The 24,303-nt window shown below is 36.9% G+C and overlaps 1 protein-coding gene and 1 long non-coding RNA gene across 3 annotated transcripts; one reads left to right on the top strand and one right to left on the bottom strand.

The window, feature by feature from the left end:
- Window positions 1-1,535: 1,535 nt before the first annotated feature.
- Window positions 1,536-23,316, top strand: LOC130240493 (uncharacterized). Of its 2 annotated transcripts, none has more exons than XR_008838773.1 (3): window positions 1,536-1,823; window positions 22,098-22,193; window positions 22,946-23,316. It is a non-coding gene; the product is annotated as an uncharacterized LOC130240493 (long non-coding RNA). The 2 variants fall into 2 exon arrangements; XR_008838774.1 differs by lacking the exon at window positions 1,536-1,823 and adding an exon at window positions 20,839-20,893.
- LOC130240484 (calcium-activated potassium channel subunit beta-3-like) lies at window positions 1,609-13,419 on the bottom strand. Its single transcript, XM_056472030.1, has 4 exons — window positions 13,327-13,419; window positions 10,022-10,234; window positions 5,579-5,757; window positions 1,609-2,017 (listed from the first exon to the last, which is right to left on the bottom strand). The coding sequence occupies exons 1-4, from the start codon at window positions 13,407-13,409 to the stop codon at window positions 1,617-1,619; spliced, it is 876 nt and encodes a 291-aa protein (XP_056328005.1). The 5' UTR covers window positions 13,410-13,419; the 3' UTR covers window positions 1,609-1,616.
- Window positions 23,317-24,303: the final 987 nt, after the last annotated feature.

The raw sequence follows: 24,303 nt of genomic DNA, 5'->3' as shown, positions 1-24,303 counted from the left end.
CACAGATCACTCCTATTCATGCCAGAGTCCCGCAGAAAATATGACTGACAAGTGGTAATTTGTGTGTAACTTCTCTTTATTTATTTATGATTTGGTTATGGGTAAAACAAAGACCATGGTAGTTGAAACGGTAGGCTACAAATAATAAATTCATTATTAATTAATTAATTATTCATAAATAATTAAATCACCACTGCCTACGACGACATTGCCATTGTCCATCGCAATGTTTCACATTAGACATTGTACGACAATGCCAAATTGGTCGACATCGCCCAACCCTAATTACCTTAATCACAAAGTTTCATACAAAACAGTATTAAAACTTATTTTCAAAAGCAGTTTTTTCTCTTTATTTTTCTCTAAAATAAGTTTCATCAAAAGTATGAAAGTTTTTATGGTATTTTGTCGAAAAAGTGTTAAATATGTAAACATACCCTAAAGCCTAGTGAAATGACCAAGCACACAACTGTGTTTATAACTTAAAATGTTTACTGGTTGTTCAAAATATAAGAAACAATCCCAACCATATAAAAAGCTACAGTCAGGGCTTAAGGCACTAGCGTTAAAGGGTCAGTTCACCCAAAAATGAAATTTACCTACTATTTACTCATTCTCAAGTGGTTCCAAACCTTTATGAGTTTCTGTACACTTGAAGAATGAAACCAGTAACCACTGACATTCATAGTAGGAAAAACAAATACTATGGAAGTCAATGCTTTTTTCTCGTAATATCTTCTTTTCTGTTCAACAGAAGAAAGAAACTCATAAAGATTTGGTAAGGTGATTAAATCAAACTAACCTCATTCTGAAAATATACATTTCTGGAGATTGTAAATTATGTAGCCAGAGCTATGTTTGGCTGCCTTTCGTCTAAAATGAACGCTACGGGGTGGTATTATGCCGTTCTTTTTTGGGCTTACCAGCTGACCGCTTACCTCCACATAGGTGGCATTTCCCCTGTTACCAGTTTGTCCGGTGGCTCGCCGCGTACGTTGGTGGACTTGTAACCTGGAGCAGAACTGACCACGAATGATGGGGTTCGAGTGCACCGAAGAACGGTTCCAGAAACCAGTAAAACAAAAACAAAGGCCAAACTTGGATTGCTTTTAAAAACACTGCGGTTGGGTTTAGGGAAATGCATGGGCGCTGGTCAATCGGTGCTTTTGAAAACACTATCGGTTGGGTTTAGGAAGGGAGGAGGGTGGTTTAATCGATCAGTCAGTCAGTTGACTGCGGCCTCTGGTGGATTTACGCAAGAAGAGTTATGGCACTTGTGAGAGAAATTTGAGATCTCAAAAAGCGTACACAGCAGCCTCTAGTGGATTTACGTGAGAACAGCAGGCACGAATGGCACTTGCGAGAGAAATTTGAGATCTCAAAAAGCATACACAGCGGCCTTGCAGATTTGCGAAAACAAAAACCTCTTGGGACGTATTTAGTATTCTCCAGAAATATATATAGGGGTACATTTTCAGAATGAGCCTGGGTTGGATTAAATTATCTCATAATTTTCAGTTTAGTGTGAACTATCCCTTTACTATCATAAGGCATAGAATAAAGCCATTATAACTGCTAAATTTCCCATTCCAGTAGTGTTTGGATTGGGTAATTTTCTAGCTAAGTGGTTTATGCTGCTCTGTGGGTTCTCCAGATCTGCATTTTAAGAGCCGGTAGATCCTTCCCTCCACCAGGTTACTCTGATTGTCCAGATACTCATCCCTGATGCTGATATCAGAACAGAGGAAAGCCAGATGCTGGTTGAGCTTCACTAGTCCCACCAGGACGATCCCGCCGAACAACATGAGGCTGGGCCACAGCAGGTAATACAGGGCCATTTCTATGTTATATTTCCTCCTGCAGATGGCGTCTTCTGGGTGTGAAGGGCTGATAAAGCATGTCATGTTTTCCCTTTGCGTAATTAACGCTTCTTTGATGTTACGGGCCTCGGTTTCTTGTTCCGTCTTGTTTCGTTGGCATTTGGGAGTGTAGAAACACTGGGAGAAAGAGTTTGTTTAAAATTGAAACAGATAACAGAAACATTTCAATGATATCTCAAGGCAATTCGTAACTTTTTAATTTAGTGGCTAACTCGTATAAATTTGTATGATTTCTTTCGTACATTTTAGGATGATTTGCTCATCCCACCAATGACGGTTGGCTTTAGGGGTGGGGTTTGGTGCCACTCATCCTTTTTTAAATTGTACATTTTCATTTGTACGAATTAGCCACTAAACTGACAAAACGTAAAATAGTTACGTTTCCTCAGAAGATTAGGCTGGACGTTTGTATGGTAACTCACTTTTGGATAGAAATGCAAATTCTAAATGTTTTAAAATACGTCTTTGTGCGTAACTTGGAACAATATGTGTAATTTTAGAATTATTTCAATTTGGAAAATCTTACTGCTGCCAATCCCTATTAAAAAGTAGTAAAAGAAACAAAAAATTTTTGCAAAATACACAATTTCTGACTAAATGAAATTACAATTAGTTTCAACATAACTTGTCATAAATCTGGAATAAACATGATCGCTATTATAATTGTCATTAATATTTTGATGAAAAAAGTTTCTCATTAAAAGTGTCAATACTCTGTCAAATAACATTATATGGGTGTTTATAAACATTTAATGACATTTTAATGACTAATTGATGTAAATGAAACATGTTAATAACACTGTTATAACAATCTTGACACACTTATGCTGAGTTCAGACTGCATGATTTTCAATATAGTCGTGTCACAGATGTTTTCACACTGCATCACCATCTGGGCTAGCGTATTTAGAAAGTAGTGACGCTACCGACATGCTACTTAGAAATTTAGTTAAGCAAGTAGCGTCACTACTTGTAGCGTCACCACTTGCAGCTCTCAGACTGATTGTAGTTGCCGAATGCTTTCAGAGAGGATTAATGTAACTGGTAGACGTTGTGCGCTGCAATCAAACCTGACAATCAAAAGCATCAGAATAGCAGCGCTTTAATAAATGGTCTTAGCAGAAGGCATCGTGCATATCAAAAACAGGCAAAGCAATAGATTAATATTATTCAACATATTTAGATGTAACCCCATCTGTAATCTTTAACATTTTCATAAGTAACTGTAATTTAATTACACATTTTTTCTCAGTAACTGTAACGAATTATGTTTTTTTGATTTTGTAAATTACGTAATGCTGTTGCATGTAACTAGTTACTCCTCAACACTGCTCATCAGCGATTCTCTCAGATCGCGTCTTTGATAGTTCACACTGTGTGATTGTCACTCATGTGAACGAACACTGATTTGCCTGTGACTTCAGGCATTTGTCGGTGATTTCTCAAAACCTGTCGGCGTCTCAAAATCGGGGCTAAAATCATGCAGTCTGAACTCGGCATTATGATGGCCTCATGACAGTCATGCTTATGATGGATCTATGAAAGTTATGTTGGTAATGTCAAGTTTTCATGACAATGGCATCTCAAACAATATCACTTTTGCATTTAAAATAGCACAACAAAGCTAATGGCATTTAATGATAGTTAATAAACATATAGCATAACATCTACTTCAGATTAAAGATGACGTGTCATATCATGTTAATAAAGGTTTCATGAAAGTTTAATGAACTTAAATCAGTGTTGCCACAATATACATGTTTTATACATTTTACACTTTCTTAAAATAAAAACATAAATCATTATAAAATCATTTGTGTTTAGAATTTTTGTAGTTTATTATTTTTACAATGTTAAAATGTAAATATGCTGATTTTGTAGAATTAATTAAAGTTATACTGTCTTTTAAATTCGTCTTTGAAAATGTCTTTGAAAGATTAACTATTCTGATGCCAACACAGAGTCAGAAGTGCTGCCTGAAATCTGAGAGGTGAGTTTTTTTTTTTTTTTTAAGGCTACGTCTACTCCAATCCAGATACATTTGAAAATGGTGTTTTCGTCTTAAAAAGCTCCATGTCCACACTATCGTTTTAAATTCTTTCTGAAAAAATGGTCATCCACTCTAAAACGGCCAACCCAGGCTCATTCTGAAAACATACCTCTACAGACGTTTCTGGAGACCCCGAAATACGTCCCGGCGGCACGTTTTTCTGCTGTTTTTGTTTTCGCGAATCCACGAGAGGCCACTATGTACTCTTTTTGAGATCTCAAATTTCCCTCGCGAGTGCCATTCGCGCCTGCTGTTCTCGCGTAAACCCACCAGAGGCCGCTGTCGACTGACTTTCTGACAGACCTTTTGACTGACTGAGCGAACTATCGACTGACCCACCCTCCCCCTTCCCTAAACCCAAACAATTTTATTCCATTACAATCCAAAAAAAGAAAAGCCCTCGTCTGATTTTTTTTACCACGTTTTCAGATTTGTCCACATTCACACCCTGCTATTTACTTGTTTGTTTAATTTTTTGGATTCTGTTTTTGTCTTAACTGATTTCTGGAACCGCTCTTCACCAGACTCAAACCCCGTCATCATGGTCAACACCTCTCTGCGCCTCAAGTCCGCCGGCGTACATGGCGCGCTAACGGGACAAACTGGTTGTAGCCGGAATGCGGTCCATATGGAGGTAAGCGGTCAGCTGGTAAGCGCAAAAAGGAACGCCGTCACACTGCTCCGTAGCGTTTGTTTAAAAAAAAAAAAATCAATGCAGCCATACGTACCTCTGGCTACAAAATTCGCGGTTTCCAGAAACGTCTGTAGGGCTACGTTTTCAGAATGAGCCTGTGTTGAAAACGACTGAAAACGATGTCGTTCATGTAGACTGCCATGTTAGCTGCGTCACATAACTTAAATGCGTCATCGTTTTCGAAAGCTTCACATTGCAGCACAAAAACAATAATTCATAAATTTTCCTTTGGCTTAGTCTCTATTTCAGAGGTCGCCACAGCAGAATGAACTGCCAACTATTCCGGCATATGTTTTACGCAGCGAATGCACTTCCAGTCGCAACCCAGTACTGGGAAACACCCATACACACTCACATTCACACACACATACTCATACACTATGACCAATTTAGTTTATTTATTTCACCCATAGCGCATTCATACAGTTTGGACAGCATTTTTTAAAAAAGATACGTTTTCAATTCCTAAAAACGCCTTCTCAGTGTAAACCAAAAGACCAAAACGAAGAGAAAATAATGTGTTTTATAGCAAAAGGGTATTAGTGTGAACATGGCTTAACATACCACTAACTTAGTTCTTACTGAGAGCAACTCACATGGCATTAAAATAATGCTTCATTTAATTCTAATTGTGCAATTCGTTAGATTATTAAGGCTAAAAATATAAAAAAACAACAGATCCGTACAATCACGGTGTTGAAATAAACAAAAATCTCACCTCTCAGATCTCTGACAACACCTCTGACTCTAACCAGGAAGAGGAAGCAGCTGGGTTCATCACTTTTTAGGGTCCCCTGACACATTTCTGTTGTGTCGTGCTGTGTGCTATTTGCAGCACGTTTCTGTATTTGCATGTGTTATAAGAATTTATGTGCGTGTGTTGTCACATTGATGAAGATGTGTTAATAATGTGTGTGAATGTGTGATGTGTGAATAACACTGATAGTTGTACCTTTAGCCTGGAATTCACAGCGTCTTCATCGTAGTAAAGTTGAAGCGAGGACGTTTTGTCAGAGGTTGTGATGTTTACCAAAGCACGCAGACATTTGAAGTTAACAATGCCACGGCAGTCCATCACTTCATCCGACAACTCAGTTTGCACCAGTGAGCAGTTCACAGAACTTATCCAATCACTGTTACAAACACAAAACATTAAATGGTTTATTATAGTGAATGTTTTCAATGCTTGATTTGAAATACACTGAAAAAAGTGTACTTTGAACCAACTTAAAATTATTTTTTTAAATTTGTTACATTAAATATAACTTTGGTTAAAACTTTAATATTTTTACTATAAATACATTAATTATTTTTTACTTTGGTACAACATAGATTTTTATTATGGAAAATCTCTATATTTAGTTACCCATCTATCAAAGTATAGCATTGCTTTGGGCCAACCTTTTGGGTTGAAACAGAAAAATGTAATTTAATTTTATCAAAATAACTATTCTGGAGCCACTGTGCGGCCCCAAATTCACATTAGAAATCTATGAAAACCTAATAGCACATAAGCAGTACCTTCCCCCCCCTGTTTTTACTGTTAGTTTAAAGTTCAAATATTATTTTGGGACCCCATGCCGGTTCACTTTTTGCTTTAAAGCAAAATGAATAAAACAGGTTGCAGTCAGAAACCACTTTTTAAAATCAATTCACCTTTATTTGTATAGCGCTTATACAATGTAGATTGTGTCAAAGCAGCTTCACATAAAAGGTCATAGTAAATAGGAACAGTGTAGTTCAGTTTGTAGTGTTTAAGTTCAGTTCAGTTTAGCTCAGTTCAGTGTGGTTAATAATCACTACTGAGAGTCCAAATATTGAAGAGCAAATCCAACGATGTGCAGCTCTACAGATCCCAACCATGCAAGCCAGTGGCGACAGCGGAGAGGGAAAAAAAACTTCACTAATGGCAGAAGTGAAGAAAAAAAACCTTGAGAGAAACCAGACTCAGTTGGGCACGACCATTTTAATTTCTCCGCTGGCCAAACGTCTTGTGCAGAGCTGCAGTCTCAGTGGCGGAGGCTGGAAGCTGGCCTCAGCGAAGACTCGTCTGTCTCTGGAGCGTCACAGGAACGTTGGTCTTGGATCGAATCAGTGACTCTGCATAGTCTGAGGGCCTCGGGATGAGTATCCCCAGGTGGAAATGGAGAATAAAGAAAATAATTAGCGTAGCTGATGTTCACAGTGTATATCAACAAGATGCATAACCTGTGTGGAAGCCCCCTAAGTGGTGCACTAAGTGTATGCTTTACTGAACAGATAGGTCTTTAATCTAGTTTTGAATTGGGAGAGTGTGTCTGAGCCTCGGACATTATCAAGAAGGCTATTCCAGAGTTTAGGAGCTATAAATGAGAAGGCTCGACCTCCTTTACTCGACTTTGCTATTCTAGGTACTACCAGAAGCCCTAAGTTTTGAGACCTTAAAGAGCGAGTTGGATTGTAGCGAGACAGAAGATTGGTTAGATAAACAGGAGCTAGATTATTTAAAGCTTTAAATGTAAGAAGCAATATTTTAAATTCAATACGAAACTTAACAGGCAGTCAGTGTAAGGAGGATAAAATTGGGGTGATGTGATCATATTTTCAAGACCTGTTAAGAACTCTGGCAGTTGCATTTTGTACTAATAGAAGTTTGTTAATAGAGGATGCTGGGCAGCCAGCAAACAGTGCATTACAGTAGTCCAGCCTAGAAGTCATAAAAGCATGGACTAGCTTTTCTGCATCTGAGATGGATAGCATACTTCGTAACTTAGCGATATTTCTCAGATGAAAGAAAGCAGTTTTTGTGATATGGGATATATGATATTCAACTGTTAAATTGCTGTCTAATATGACACCCAGATCTTTTATAGTAGAGCTAACGCTAACTTTGTATCCCTCTAATTGTAGGTCGAGTTGTGAGATCTGCTGTGTACAGGATTTTGGCCCAATAAGTAATAATCCACTTAATCCAATATATAGATATACTTTGAAAAAAGTGAAACTACTGTTCCTTTCATTCAGTGTATGAAATGCAATGTGTGCAGAAAAAAAATCAGTCAAGATTACTATTTTAGATATATCCATATTATGTGTAGATATATCATATTATAATACATAGAATGCTAAAATAGCCTAAATAAGATCAAGAAATAGCAATGTTATATTTTATATATATACAAATATATACAGAAATTTTCACAGTATGAATGATAATGTTTTTTCTTCTGGAGAAAGTCTTTTTTGTTTTATTTCAGCTAGAGTAAAATCAGTTTTTAATTTCTTAAAAAACATTTTAAGGTCAAAATTATTAGCCCCTTTAAGCAATTTTTTTCCGATAGTCAACAGAACAAACCATTGTTATACAATAACTTGCCTAATTACCCTAACCTGCCTTACCATAACCTAATTAACATAATAAAAGCCTTTAAATGTCACTTTAAGCTGTATAGAAGTGTCTTGAAAAAAATCCTCTCTCCCTTAAACAGAATTTGAGGAAAAAATAAACAAAGGGGCTAATAAATCTGACTTCAACTATATATGTGTATATATATATATATATATATATATATATATATATATACATATGAGCAATATCACATGAGTAGCAATGCGTTGTGGCTGTATATCGGCTCTGGTGGGAGGCGTGCGTTGGCCGCAGATATGTGTTATATACAGCCACGATATACAGCCATATCGTACTGCTATGAGTGTGATATTGCGTTTATACAACAGTTGGACGGCATAATCGTTTATATAAAAAAGCAAATCAAACACAGAGAGTCTCAAAACCCTTTTGTAAGAGGAACTACTTTCTTCCGCCATACATTCACATCTGCAGCTGAAGTCAGAACAGCAGAAACCATTACTAATTCACCAACCTCATTTTAGAGCTAGTGTTTGAATGATTCTCTAGCGTAATGTCAAAAAATGATGACAAAACGGGATTTTGCTCACATTTTGAGATTATAAGGCTGAACAGCATGAAACGCCATCAGTCTACAGAGATTCCCCAGTATTTCTCTGTTGCAATTGGGAGATCACAATATTACAATGGTATAAATACAGCACTACAACATACAAAACAGAGAGATCGACTTAGAAAGTAATTTACCTGTTTAATAATGATTTGATCAGCTGTATTTGAATTATGCTGTTTTCTCTTAGGGCTTATTATGCGTTCTCTGTGGCCATCTGTGAACATCGTCAACCGTCTTTGCTCAAAGACAGGCTAATGGCCGCCAACTTGCTGTCTCTCAGAAATTATAAATATTTAAATAAAATAGGCACTCTCCTTATAAATAAACTGCAAAGATGCAATCTAAACAACTACATTCTTGACAAAAATTCCCCAAAAGTACTTTATGTTGCCCAACAGCTGCAATATTTGTCAATCTGTAGAGTGTCCTCTGCTTGTTGCTGTATGTGGGCAGAATAATACACAAGGGTGAAGGGTGAAGAAGTGCTGTTACTCGCAGAATATCGCACGGCCAATCAGATTCAAGAACCAGACAGAACTGCTGTATATATATATATATATATATATATATATATATATATATAATGACATTTCTTTCACTGAATGCGATTAACCACAACACAATCATGTTTTCTATTACAGCCCATTACTTTGGGTTTTGTAACATAAATTATTTCATAATTCTGAACGATATTTGGTCGAGATACAACTTTTTACGTTTTTAGCAAGTTTTTGTTCAAACTACTTATATAAAATGAGTTGAATTAACACAAATCTTAAGGTTTTTTGGGACAATTTAATCATTTTATGCTCAATCCCCTAAATCCAAATTTGTTTGATTTGTGTTGGGACAACATGTAGAACTTTTGTGGAGCCTAGCTAATTTTACTGCACTATAAAGAGCAATTACATAAAAAATGCGTGAACCTATTAAAAATGACAAGTTCATTGATTGATTCATTTTCTTTTCAGCTTAGTTCCTTTATTAATCAGGGGTCACCACAGCGGAATGAATCATCAACTGATCCAGCATATGTTTTACACAGCGGGTGCCCTTCCAGCTGTAACCCATCACTGGAAAACACCCATACACACTCACATTCACTACACATACACTACGGACAGTTTAGCTTACATTAGTTTCCTTAACTTAATTTTTACAATTATGCACATAGTTCATTTACTTAAAGAAGCGTTTAATTAATTTTTTTTAAGTAAAGTCAACTAATTGCTTTTTACAGTGTCTATTCTAATGATTTTTTTGGCATTAAATACAAATCAATCATTTTTGACACACAGAAAGTATTTCTGGCTATTGTCAAAAAAACTCGAGCAACATAAGACTGATTTTGTGATCCTGGGTTACATTTATTTATAATAATTTTTATCATCGTAATAGTTGTTTTCAAACTGACGGGCTGTCTAGTGCTGAAACTAACCTATGGATGCACGGTTTGACCATCAAGATTCCCACCATTAGGTACATGAGGATGGAGCAGGCCATCATGAGGAAGCCTAGGAGGACGGCTCTGTCTTCTCCAACGCTGGAGTCTGGGATTTGAGCTCGGGCTTTCTCGTTGCACTTCAGCTCCCTCTCTTTCCTCCAGTTCCCCCCAGAATCCTGCAGCTGGGCCTGCTGGTGGATAACATCCCTAAGAAACAGCAGGAGAATAACTCAATTACTACACTTCATTTCATCACCAATGTATATGGGTTGTTGACATGACATACCGTCATCATTTACAATGCAGTAAACTGTTAAACATTTCATTTCAAATTAGTAAATATTAGTAAAATAATAGATAAGCATAAGGAATATATTTACACACATTTACATAAGTAAATAGACTCAATGATGGGCTGGAAATCTGTGGATTTCTTTGCACACAGATCACTGTAAAAAAATAGTGCAGCTAGTATAGTTAGTGGTGCAACTACTTCATGGAGCTTCAAGGGGCCGCTGGTCCGACTGACTCGAAAATTGGCATGTTGTGTTTTTGTCCAAGGTGGCACTTATGTATATGAGGGCATTATTATTTTCAGGACATATCATGAGAAATACAGACACCATCGACCAGTGAAGTTTCAGAACCTATTAGACAGGGTCCAATTGGAATAAATTTATATTTGCACTCACCGGCCACTTTATTAAGAACATCATATTAGTACCGGGTTGGACCCCTTTTGCTTTTAGAACTGCTTTCAGACCCCTTTTGTGTTGATCCTTCATGGCATAGGTTCAACAAGATACTGGAAATATTCATCAGAGATTTTGGTCCATATTGACATGATAGCATCATGCAGTTGCTGCAGATTTGTCGGCTGCACATGCATAATGCGAATCTCCCATTCCACCACATCTCAAAGGTGCTCTATTAGATTGAGATCTGGTGACTGTGGAGGCCATTTGAGCACGCTGAACTCATTTTCATGTTCAAGAAACCAGTCTGAGATGATTCATGCTTAATGACATGGTGTGTTATTCTGCTGGAAGTTGCCATCCGAAGATGGGTACAGTGTGGTCATAAAGGGATGGATATGGCCAGAAACAATACTCAGGTAGGCTGTGGCGCTGATAAGGCAGGATAGATTGATGCTTTCATGTTGTTGACGCCAAACTCTGACCCTACTATCCGAATGTCGCAGCAGAAATCGAGTCTATGGTCTGACTGTCATCAGACTAGGCAATGTTTTTTTCAATCTCCTATTGCCCAAATTTGGTGAGCCTGTGAGAATTGTAGCCTCAGTTTCCTGTTCTTAGCTGATAGGAGTGGCACCCAGTGTGGTCTTCTGCTGCTGTAGCCCATTCGCCTCAAGGTTGGATGTGTTGTGCATTCAGAGATGCTCTTCTGCATAGCCCGGTTGTAAAGAGTGGTTATTTGAGTTACTGTTGTCTTTTTATCAGCTTGAACCAGTCTGGCCATTCTCCTCTGGCATCAACAAGGCATTTGTGTCAACAAAACTGCCGCTCACTGGATATTTTCTCTTTTTTCGGACCATTGTCTGTAAATCCTAAAGATGATTGTGCATGAAAATCCTAGTAGATCAGCAGTTTCTGAAATACTCATACCAGCCTGTCTGGCACCAATAACCAAGCCACGTCTTAAATCCCCTTTCTTCCCCATTCTGATGCTCAGTTGATCTGCAGCAGATCGTCTTGACCATGTATACATGCCTGAATACATTGAGTTGCTGCCATGTGATGGGCTGATTAGAAATTTGCGTTAATGAGCAGTTGGACAGGTGTGCCTAATAAAGTGGCCGGTAAGTGTAAAGTAGTCAACATTTAAAGTGGATCATAAATGTTTTTGCAAAATGGTCCTAAGATAAGAATGGGTATTGTTGAATAGTTTTAGGACAACTTTGATTAAAGGTTTTGATCCACTTCAGATGTTGACTACTGTATTTCAAAAGAAGCTTGACAAACTTCAACCAACTAGTCACACTATAACTGCTAAAAAGGTGGAAAATGCTGTTTTTATATAGTGATAGACCTGAAATGTTTTAGTTTTTTTTTGTATTTTTGTTACACTTTTAGGGTGACACGTTAGCTTAGTGGTCAGCACTGTCACATCACAGCAAGAAGGACCCTATAGTTTGAGTCCCGGCTGGGTCAGTTGGCATTTCTGTGTGGAGTTTGCATGCTCTCCCCATGTTCGCATGGGTTTTCTCCGGGTGCTCCAGTTTCCCCCACAGTCCGAAGACATGCGCTATAGGTAAATTGATGAACTAAATTGTCCGTAGTGTATGTGTGTGTGAATGAGCATGTATGGATGTTTCCCAGTATTTTTAATATTTGATATTTTTACATTATTCTTAGAATAAATGCCATTGAGCAGTTTGCAGAACAAAAACATTGCTCACATGAAACTGTTAAACAGTGAAATAATGTAACAATTTTTCATTCATTCATTTTCTTTTCGACTTAGTCCATTTATTAATCTGACGTCGCCACAGCGGAATGAACCGCCAACTTATCCAGCACATGTTTTACGCAGCGGATGCCCTTCCAGCTGCAACCCATCACTGGGAAACATCCATTCACACACATACACTACAGACAATTTAGCTTACCAAATTCACCTATAGTGCATGTTTTTCGACTTGTGGGGGAAACCGGAGCACCCGGAGGATCCCACAGCACCACAGAGTAAACATGCAAACTCTACAAAGAAATGCCAACTGACCCAGCTGAGGCTCGAACCAGTGACTTTCTAGCTGTGAGGCGAACGTTCAACCCATAGTTTTATATTTATATATTTACTATATATATTGGAAAAACAAAATTAATACCTGTGATTCCTGATGACACATTGAGGTCTTTTACGAAGAGAAACAATCAATCTGTGCAAGAATCTGAACATTATTTATAACCATATTAAATTTAATCTAAAGCTTCATCGAAAGGAAAATGATTATTTCACTGGACTCCATAACATGCATTTACAAAAATTTTTTCATTTAAATTCGACCTTATTGTCCAAACAAATTGAACACAGAAGCACAGAACACAGAAAATATACATTAAAGATTTACGAATGTTACACCAGTTAATTCAAAACTATAATTAGTTTAAGCTTTATCACATTAGCTAACAACAATCCGAACTTAAAAAACTCATTGATGCTTGTGTTATAATTGTAAAGTCTCACCACAAAACCCTTATCTCGTCCTAACATCCCAACTATTGACTATTACCTTCATTAATCAAGCCTGACACGGTGGATCTGATCTCCATACATACCGCATGTGTCGCCGCCGCGCACCCTGCAGGGTGATGTTAACAGGAACACTGAAAGACCCCCGAGGGGACTGATTCAGCAGCATTTCTGTCTTACTAAGTAACCCTTAACTGGGTTACAGCACTAAATTAACACAACACCGACCCCACTTCAACAAGGTCAATGTCCCATACATCTAGACACAGAACCAGCAGGCAGTTTGGCCGTCAGACGTGCAGTGCACAACAGAGTGCACTTAAGGGATTGTTTTCTTCGCATCCAGATGAGATCAGCGGAATATTTTTCCTCTGCCTGAACTGGGAGGTCACAGAGGGTTTCTATAGGAACCCCTACAGCCAGACCATAATTATGTCCTATGGGACTGTAAACACAACAGACTTTTTTCTTTCTTTTTTTTTTACATTTGACCTGAACAGTGCATGGAATCATGTGTGATTTTGATAAAGCTTTAAGGAAAACTTTTCACTTAATACTAATTTAATTAAGGTAGTTCATCATTTGCTAAGCATTAACTCCATATTAATAAACATTAGTAAGCAGTTTATTTATTTATTTATTTTTAATTTATTTATACAGGGACAATGTAGAACATGACATGTTGTACCAGAGTTAACTATAAAGCTAATTTACATCTGCAGACCCTGGGCAGGTAGTTGTAACAAATTTAACAGTAAAAAAATAATACAATATACACTTACAGTACAATACATACAATACATCATTGTCAATAAAATAAAATCAAATTAGTGGCTGCATATCTGATTTTGTTTAAGCCAAATTTTAAGAACAATTTAAAAATGATTAAAAGTGGTACTCTCTCTGATATGCACTGGTATTTTATTCCATCTTTCTGCTGCTTTAAGTGAAAAAACTGATTGTCCAAAAGCAGTTCTCCTAAGCTTAACTGAACAATCACCTCTAACTGATGACCTAGTCTGTCTTATATTCTCCTTGCCGACAATCACACATTGTTTGAGGGGTGGTGGTGCAAAATCATTAAATATTTTATACATTAGACACACATACATTTATAAATACAGCTATGAATGTTAATGATTATTTTGAAGGTACTTTATCATACGTGGTTTGAAATCTGAAAGTGGTTTCAAACGTTAATGAGTTTCTTTATTCTGTTGAACACAAAAAGAAGATATTTTGAAAAATGTTGGAAATCATTGACTTCCACAGTAGGAAAAACAAATACTATTGATGTTACAGTCATTTTAGTACCCAACCAGACTCACTTGAGGGCACTCCATTGATATAAACCCTCCAGCCATTAACCCGGACTACACCTCCCATCATGTATTGCATCCCACAGCTGAAACACTTATTAATCTGAACACTGACTTACACATACAGATTTACACTAATTACACACACTCCCCCAACTATGTTAGCACTACATTCACTCTTAACCAGTCTTTTAGTTCTGTTAGAGTGCAATTTAAAGCATTTTCCCTGTTTCTGGTTTGCGTCTGATTTTGGATTATTGATTGTTTGCCGTCTGCCCTGCCCATTTTTGCTTTTTGGATGACCTTTTATGCGCTGTTTGTTCCTGTTGATCCTTACCTCTATGATCATCCCTTATGTATAAAAAGCTGCATGTGGAACTCCTCCTCCATTGCCATGGCCCATCATAACAATTGACGTCAATAGTTACGTTTCGAGCATTTTTCAAAATAACATATTTTGTGTGACTTTTAGTAGTAATATTTTTATGGGCCCAGGAAATTATTCATTAATTTTCTTTCAGCTTAGTGTCTGTTTTAGAGGTCACCACAGTGGAATGAACTGCCAACTATTCCAGCATGTTTTTTTTTTTTTACATTTGACCTGAACAAAACAATAAAGTGCATGGAATCATATGTGATTTTGATATGGAAAATTTTTGGTATCACTTTTTAATAACTGCACACTATGAATCATTTTCCAATCCTCAGCTAGTTAATAATTTTCTAAGCATTAAATCTGTATTATTAGACATCGGTAAGCAGTTTATAAATACAGCTACGAATGCTGTATTCTTGTAATGTGCTTGGTTTTCATACTTTGTTAATGATAGTTTTAATGACTAAATTAAGCATTATTTACAAACCAGTTATTTAGGAGTATTCATTAATTTATGAATGAATACGCAAACTCCACGCGAACACGAGGAGAACATGCAAACTCCACACAGAAATGCCAGAAAACGTAAGTATTTTACGTTTTGTCATGTTTAGTGGCTAATTCGAATGAGTTCAGTCGTACGAAATTGTACGATTTTACAAAAGGAGGCGCGTGGCACCTAACCCCACCCCTAAACCCAACCGTCATTGGGGAATGAGCAAATCGTACTATATTGTATGAATTAGATTGTACAAATTCATACGAATTAGCCACTAAATCAAAAAGTTACGAATTGCTGTGAGATCAAGTAGGAAATGCCAACTGAACCAGCCGACAGCGCTACCCACTGTGCCACCGGTATAATACAGTGAACCAAAATAACTTCACAAAACTTTTTGTTTTTTATTTTACTAAATTTCACTAACTTACATATTTAACAGCAGAGATTTCTGAAATAGGCTTTGGCTGCTTTCTCTTCAAAATGCATCTGTGCTCTTGAATTGCTGTTTCATACAACTTTGTGAATGTTTAATTTCATGTGTATAGATTAATGTATTTTTAATAATAGTAACGTTATTCTACTCAAAGCACTGATCGTGGTCTTTTGTTAGATCAATTCCATGATATCAATTAATAATTTAATTTGAAGGAGCCATAATTACACATAATTACATAATTTACTTAAGATGTTCAAAAATATTTGTTAAACTGATTTTATAAAAACAGCACGTTAAAACTAAACAGAATAAAGTGTGAAGGCTTAAAGTTGATAGGAAATAAAATAAATTATCTTTAATTTCATCAGCCAATGCACAAAGCAACATATTTCCTAAGCGTATTTAATTGATATGGTACTTTAAATAAGATTTGTATGTTTATTTTAAAATGTAAATCGCGGAAATTCTGCTACAGGTAGTCCAGATTTGGCAGCATTTAAGGTAATGTTAAGAGAAAGCCAATATACAGTAGATCCTCCCTCATCAAAGAGGTGGTAGAAAGTAAACAAAAGGAAAAAAACACATGTGACTGGAAACACAGTCCATGTGTGACTGGGAATGTCTTGTTTGTCCACCTGTGATTGGATTGTTGAAATCGCATCTTAATATTAACAGGTGTAAGACAAGCGTAATATAAACAAGTGTAAACTACTCGCTCTCTGCACCTGTCTGCCTGTCACAGCAGATTCAGTGGAGGTACTAACTATTTTAAACTTATGCCTACCTTGGGAAATGACCATGGAATAAGTTGTGCGTCGTGTGGTCCTTCGCCTCTAAGTCATGCATTAAAATCCTTTAACGCATGACAAGCAGTTGATTATCCCTTATATATATATATATATTATATATATATTATTTTTATATATATTTTATATATATATATATATATATATATACATATTTTATATATATATATATATATATATATATATATATATATATATATATATATATATATATATATATATATATATATATTTATTTATTTTTTTAAATTCATATTCATATTCAATTCGATTCATATTTGCAGCCATCATAACATTTTTGTTGGGTTTCCAATGTTATTATTTTGACTTAATTTGACTGACAATTAAAAAAATTTAGCTATCTTCCTACTAAATTTTATAGTTATTACAAAAAACAGCAAGTGTCACAGAGAATTAACTGTGAACATTTTGATGTAGAAACACTATCCTCTTATCCTAAAAGGTCTTGTTAAAAACATCACAGTATACATCAATTGAATATCTAATATACATTGATTTAATATCCAGAATTAATCTAAAATCAGAGTAATTATGAGTTCTGAATGCTATCTTACCTCAAAACATGCGTTCTTCTGTGCATGATAGTTTTAGCTGCTAAACTGCGCTCTGAAAAAACATTCTGCAGACCAATTGATAAAACTCAGGTACGTTTGAGCTTTATAAGCACAACGGTGTATCAATAATTAATGAGTTTTCATCCAAAATAACTTGAATTATTAATGAATGATTTACTGTATATAAAAAGTCAACAACAATGTTGTGGGGCCATATTTTCTAAATATCTGAAAGCTAAAAATAGCTCCTAACTTGCAGATCTACCAAGGAACTCATGCTTAGACATGACACTATGTTCTAAAATGGCCATCCCACTCCCCAGGCTTGAACATCATTGTAAATCTATGGATTAATTTGAAAAGGACCGTCCACGCTCACTGCATGTAACTTAACCAAAGCACATCATTGGCTAAACTAAGGTCTTCTCTTTCCAAAAAACAATTAGAACATTGGTCTTGGGAACATAAATATGTTGCCATATGGCAACACCATACGTAGAGGGTTAAGCATTATTAACAAACCAGTTATTTAGGACGAGCTTCATGGATATAATTCAGAATAAGTAAGTAAACAATTAATAAACTATTCAAATATATGTCTAATATTTCAGGCATACAGTAATATTTTTTATTGCTTACTAATTGTCACAATCACCAGCGATCCAGATTCAAGCCTGTGCTGATCGCTGGTAAACACACAATATTGCAGAGAACTACAAATCCGCCATTATATAGACCACAAGGTCCAGTCATGCACCACTCACACACCTGGCCTAGATCCCCATGATTGCACACAGACACAGCTGAAGCTACTCATGAAATGATTACAAGGACTATTTATACAGCACACACACACACACACTTCAGTGCTGAGTCTTGTTAAACTGAATAGTGAACATGACAACACGTTTCCTTGCCTAGTCCTGCTGTGTACCGATCTTTGTTTTGTTTGTTTACGTTGCCTGCTAGTACTGGCAATGTGCCTGTTATTTGACAACGATTCTGGATTTCCTGTGCACATCTGTTTGCCCCTGTGTTGACCATTGCTTGCCTGACCATCCTGCTAATAAACCCTGCATTTGGATCCTCACTTCCTGTTGTCAGCGTCACTTCACATTACACTAATGTTTATTCTTAAATTATTCAATGAATTATATAACATTTTATTTCGGGATATGAACTGTTGCTCAGTGAAGTGGTTGGTGGTCTTTGAAAGGTGAGTTGTTTTTCGTTTATTTTAATATCTTGATTACACGACATAATAACACATCCATATCTCAGCAGGGTCCGTCATGTTTTTGGGTCCCCTAGAAACATTTCCGTTGTGTTACATGGATATTTGCAAGTGTTGTGACCAATTTGCTGCGCGTTTCTACAGTTGTTTGTGTTGTGACCAGTTTGCAGCGCGTTTCTTCACGTGTTTGTGTTGTGACCAATTTGCAGCGCGTTTCTTCACGTGTTTGTGTTGTGACCAATTTGCAGCGCGTTTCTTCACTTGTTTGTGTTGTAACCAATTTGCAGCGCGTTTCTTCACTTGTTTGTGTTGTAACCAATTTGCAGCACGTTTCTTCACTTGTTTGTGTTGTGACCAATTTGCTGCGCGTTTCTTCACTTGTTTGTGTTGTGACCAATTTGCTGCGCGTTTCTTCAGTTGTTTGTGTTGTGACCAATTTGCTGCACGTTTCTTCAGTTGTTTGCGCAATACCATCATATTTAGGTGTCCGAGGCATTAAAAGTAAATTATGTGACTCCCGTAATGGTGCTATGCATGCATGTTTGAATTGAATTCTGAATCACTAAATGACTATTAGACAGTAACCTGGATACATCTAGTGGGTGAACGAAAGTACTTTCAGAGGCCATACTGAAACAGAACATGGGCTGTTTCTCAATATGCGTTCTTCAGCGGTCTTGCGTCCTCGTGTTCTCGTGTAACGTCATCATCAGCTGCCAAAGTTCAGTTCCAATAATCATGACTGCAAGAACGGACGATGCGCGAAAATTCCAGGATGTGTTCTTGATATCGAGGACGCACCGATGCAGACTTGAGCACTGATCTCGCACAAGAAGTCCCAGAAGTCATTGCGACTAGAGGTGGGATGCGCAGCATTTTATATAGATTAATTATTAAAGTTCAGAGAGATCACTTATTTACCTCAGGAGTTTCCCTAAATGAAATGGTAAAAGTAAACATTACCATGGACATCTTAATAAAGGAATAAAAACATTAAGGGTGTTTGTTTACCGAAATTCGTATAAAAATCTGTTTTATTTATATTGTGTAATGTATATTTATAATGTTTTTATGCAGAGTATTTATTTTGAAATGGGGAAAAACAATAAATCGTTGTATGAATTTTGTAATGTTTAAATAATTTTCCATTAAAAACGCGTAAAGGTCACGTGACCATCAGGAAGAACGCAGCATCTCATTTCTCAAAAGGACACGTTCTCTGTTCTCGTGGTCTCCCGAGATCGTTCTTCCGAGGACACCTGGCAAGACCGATCTCCACAAGAACGCAAGTCCGTTGTCTGCGTTCTTGAAATTGAGAAACAGCCATGGTGTCTAAAACCCATCGAAAACAAAATGGCTGCAAAAGAAAAGTGACCCTCATGACCCTACACAGTACACATTATACATAATTATAATGCATCACTGCTAGTTTTGTTCTGTTTATTAGTTCTTTGTTACTTTTGTTCATTACTTTTTTTACTCAGGGACTTCACTCCATGTAAATGTATTTCACTCTATGGTTCCCGTGTTTAGTACTTATTAAATTAGCCAGTTATTAAAATACAGTTGAGATCAAATTATTAGCCCTCCTGTGGACTTTCTTTGTCTTTTTAAAGTATTTCCCAATAGATGTTTAACAAAGCAAGGAAATTTTCACAGTATTTCCTATAACATTTTCTCTTCTGGAGAAAGTCTTATTTGTTTTATTTTGGCTAGAATGAAGGCAGTTTTAATTTTTTAAAAACCATTTTAAGATCAATATTATTAGCCACCTTAAGCAATATTTTTTTTGATTGTCTACAGACCAAACCATCATTATAAAATGAATTGCCTAATTACCCTAATTTGTCTAAGTAACCTAGTTAATCCTTTAAATTGCACTTTGAGCTGTATACTAGTATCTTGAAAAATATCTAGTCAGCAGTGTTGCCATATTGTGGAATTGCAAATTTATTTTTGCGGGTAAAAAAGGACATAGGCGGCTAGTGAACTTAGCACGATTTCTAGATGACTGGGCGGGTCTTTTTGCATTTTGGTGGGTTTTGGATAGTCAAATATTATGTACTGTCATCATGGCAAAGATTACCAACATCAGGTATTAGAAATTAGTTGTTAAAACTATTATATTTAGAAAAAAAATCTTAATTCTGTTAAACATAAATTGGGGAAAACTATACAGGGGGCTACTAATTCAGGAGGGCTAATAATTCTGACTTCAACTGTACCTTTTTAGACAAATTCATTGGTATTTTACTGGTCTTTTGCTGCAAATCAAGTAAAGTCCATGTGTGCCTTTATTTGCAAAAACAATTGTCAATTTGCATTATGGCATGTAAAACTTGCTTTTTCTCTCTTTGCATGTATTGAAGAAACCAAGTGCTCTCTGCCAAGTGAATGTTATTCAGGTACTACTTGAGGTTATTGTGTGTAATAAACTGCACATCCAGTTGATATGAATAGTACTAGAGCACTCACTTTTCTTCACACAAAGTGAAGCTCTCAAATGCTCAATCAATGTGTTCAAGAGTCAGTGAGTAAGGCCCAATCCCAATTCTACCCCTTAGCCCTTCCCCTTACTACTACCCCTCATTTTGCGCGTTCATGTCAAGGGGTAGGGGTGTCCCAATTCTCATTAGCTTGAAGGCGTAGGGCTAAGGGGAAGGGGTGAATACCCCTTCGAACAAAGATTTTTCAGGACCACACTTGAAACCAAGGGGTAAGAAATTTTCCCACAATACACCAGCCACAATGGCAGTATTGCTGAACCCGGAAGTGAGGAGATCAACAAATTAGTAATTTTTTTTTGTCATTATTACAAGTTTTTACAACAAACAAGCATATGTTTTAATATATTCATTACCGCGTTCGTCTTTTACCGTCATGCTTTAAAAAAAAACGCTAAAATAAAACGGCAAAATTTCGCAATCCATAATCCATAGTAATATCTCTTGTACAGCAGTCCCACAACATTCTCACTCGATGACGCTCGAATACCCTGTCAGAAAAGTCTAGTGGCTGGGAATGACCTTTTACAGTGTCTGCTATAATGTTAGTGTTGTTTTCGTGTGTTTATATAGGTGAATATGGCCACAGTGTAAATGCACAGTATTACGATCTTATTGCCATATTTTATCGTTATGATAACATGATATCGTTGCCTTCAGTGATTTCTTGAAGATGAATACCAAAAAATAAAGCAACTGGAATAACCACAGTAGTCGCAATCGTGCTGTAGTGTTGTCACAATTCTTAGGGGTAAATTTTGAAGCCCTTCCCCTTCACACTCGATTTTAAGGGCCAAGGGGAAGGAGTAGGGGTACAAAAATAGAATTGGGTTTGGGCCTAAAAGTATACCTGTATATATTTAAACTAAACTTATATTATGTTCTGAGCCTCTAACTCAGCCTCTGGTTAATGAAAGTGAAAAGCATCACCCACTTCCCTAAACCTGACCTTCAGTTTTCAAAAAAAATCCAGTAAAAGAAAAGCCCTCGCCTGATTTTTACATTTGCAAATTTTACCACATTCTCACCCTGTCGTTTACTTGTTTGTTTTATTTTTTTACTTTTGTTTTTGTCTTACCTGCTTTCTGGAACTCGTCTTCGCCAGACTCCATCGTCACAGCCAACTCCACTCTGTGTCTCAAATCCTCCGACATACACGTTGAGCCACTCAACAAACAGCAGGAAAGCCGTCCACAAGGAGGTAAGTGGTCAGCTGGTAGCATGAAAAGGAACGACGTCATACCACCCAGTAGTTTTCATTTTAAAGATGAAATGCAGCCATACCTACCTCTGGCTACATAACTCACGATCTCCAGAAATGTATATAGGGCTACGTTTTCACAAGCCTATGTTGATGTCACTCATTTTTGACAGAGGTGTCATTTGCAGATTTTGCTTCTGAAGTATTCCTTTGATCCCTTGTTTATGTCTTATTGTGTTCCTCACCTGTGTCTATTATGGTTCATCATTATCCTCTGCAGGGGCTACACAGTAGCGCAGTAGCTAGTGCTGTTGCCTCACAGCAAGAAGGTCGCTGGCTGGGTCAGTTCTGTGTGGAGTTGCATGTTCTCCCTGTGTTTGCGTGGGTTTCCTCCGGGTGCTCCGGTTTCCTCCACAGTCCTAAGACATGTGGTACAGGTGAATTGGGTATGCTAAATTGAGCCCTGGGCTCCCTGCGCTCAATTATCTCCGAGCTCAGGGTTCTGTCCCGGGACAGTATGCCAAACCTGCTAATAGCATCAAGCAAGAACGTAGCCTAGGTGTGAACTCTTGAAATAGCATTTTCAGGCTCGAAAAACAATACTTTGTGTAAATTAATGTCCAAAGTGTGACCTGAATGTAATGCTGTCAGAAGTTTAATTACGCATAAATGCAATGAAATTAAAGACAAACCTAAAAACCAAAAATTTATACAAATGTCTTGTTCTCAACTTATGTTTTTATGTTATTTAGCCTTGGCCAGCAGATCCTGATGTCATCAGACACTGCCTTCATCTTCTTTCCTGAATGACTGTGAACATTCTCCAGTAGTCACTGGGATTCCTCTACTGCAGCCAAGCTTAATTGGGAGCAGCATAAGAATCTTAATAGCAGCATAAGAAATGGGACATCACTACTACACCATCATTTATCATTATACATCAAGGTTGTAACAAGCACATAGTAAGCACCAATTTGTAAAAAAAAATAATTGTGTTCAAGTTTTTTGGACATGACCACCAGAAAACAGTAGTTATTAACCTTACACATTACTAATTGTTTTACACACTGTAAAGCCTAACATTTTAGTTTAACTTGTAATTTAAAAAAAGTTACTTTGACTAAATGAAAAAGAGTTATGGTGAGTTATAAACTGATTATATTTAGCAGAACCCAAACCAAATGAGTTATTAATGAATTAAGTGAAGTTTATTTCTAAACTAATTTCGAGAGGATCACGTGCTTATGATTGCTTGCAGTTGGCACCGCATCATCCAATTCATGATTCACCAATAAGACGATTCCTAAGCCACTATAAATACCCTAAGCTCCATATCACAGCCATCTTCGTTTAGAAGAATCCCCCTTCCACCCCTACTCCTCCTCCTTTCCTAGATGGGTGGCACGGTGGCCCAGCGGTTAGCACTGTTGCCTCACAGCAAGAACGTCACTGGTTGTAGTCCTTACCAAGCCAGCCAACGTTTCTGTGTGGAATTTACACATTCTCCCCGTGCTCACGTGAGCTTCCCCCGGGTTCCCTGGTTTCCTCTCACCATCCAAAAACCTGCAGCTTTAGTTAATTGACTAATTCAAATTGGCACCATAGACATGCTCCTAGTAAGTAGTTATCTCTTAAGAGCAGTCACTATATGTTCATTAGCTACTGCAGCAGGGGAGTTCTCGAGATCTACCTGAGCTCAAACTCCCCTCTCGCCTTGCAAACGGGAGGGAGCCCCGGGCTTGAGGTGTTAATTCTAATGCTAGAAGCAATACCAAACCATTTGAGTAGCTATATAGTTGTTTGGACTTAATTAATTCTGCTGAATGATATAAACACAAATAATATATTTGTAAGGTGAGTTAATTCAAACTGTTTGAGGAAACCAATTGCGGCAAACCATTTAAGTTTTCAAACTAAATGGTTTGAGTACTGTAAACCAGTATACATAATATATTTTCTTTGTGGTATGAAGGTCAACGGCCACCATTTTTCAATATTTTTCCAAATATGTTCTTTTGTGTTCAACAGAAGAATGTCATTGCGCTCTTATTCATAGTCTTATTTTATTTATTTATTCATTTTAGTGTATCTTATCTTATTTCATTCTCTA

The sequence above is a fragment of the Danio aesculapii genome, chromosome 2, assembly GCF_903798145.1.
Source record: "Danio aesculapii chromosome 2, fDanAes4.1, whole genome shotgun sequence".
Classification (NCBI taxonomy): domain Eukaryota; kingdom Metazoa; phylum Chordata; class Actinopteri; order Cypriniformes; family Danionidae; genus Danio; species Danio aesculapii.
Note: the sequence above shows the minus strand (reverse complement) of the source record. Positions and strands in the feature narration are given on the sequence as shown.

Excerpts from the sequence above, each read along its gene's own strand:
- LOC130240484 (XM_056472030.1), bottom strand. The coding sequence starts at position 13,409 with ATGCTGCTGAATCAGTCCCCTCGGGGGTCTTTCAGTGTTCCTGTTAAC. Across the intron at positions 10,235-13,326 it reads GCGCGGCGGCGACACATGCG|GGATGTTATCCACCAGCAGG; the intron begins GTATGTATGGAG and ends GCTGTTTCTTAG. Across the intron at positions 5,758-10,021 it reads GTCAAACCGTGCATCCATAG|TGATTGGATAAGTTCTGTGA; the intron begins GTTAGTTTCAGC and ends TGTTTGTAACAG.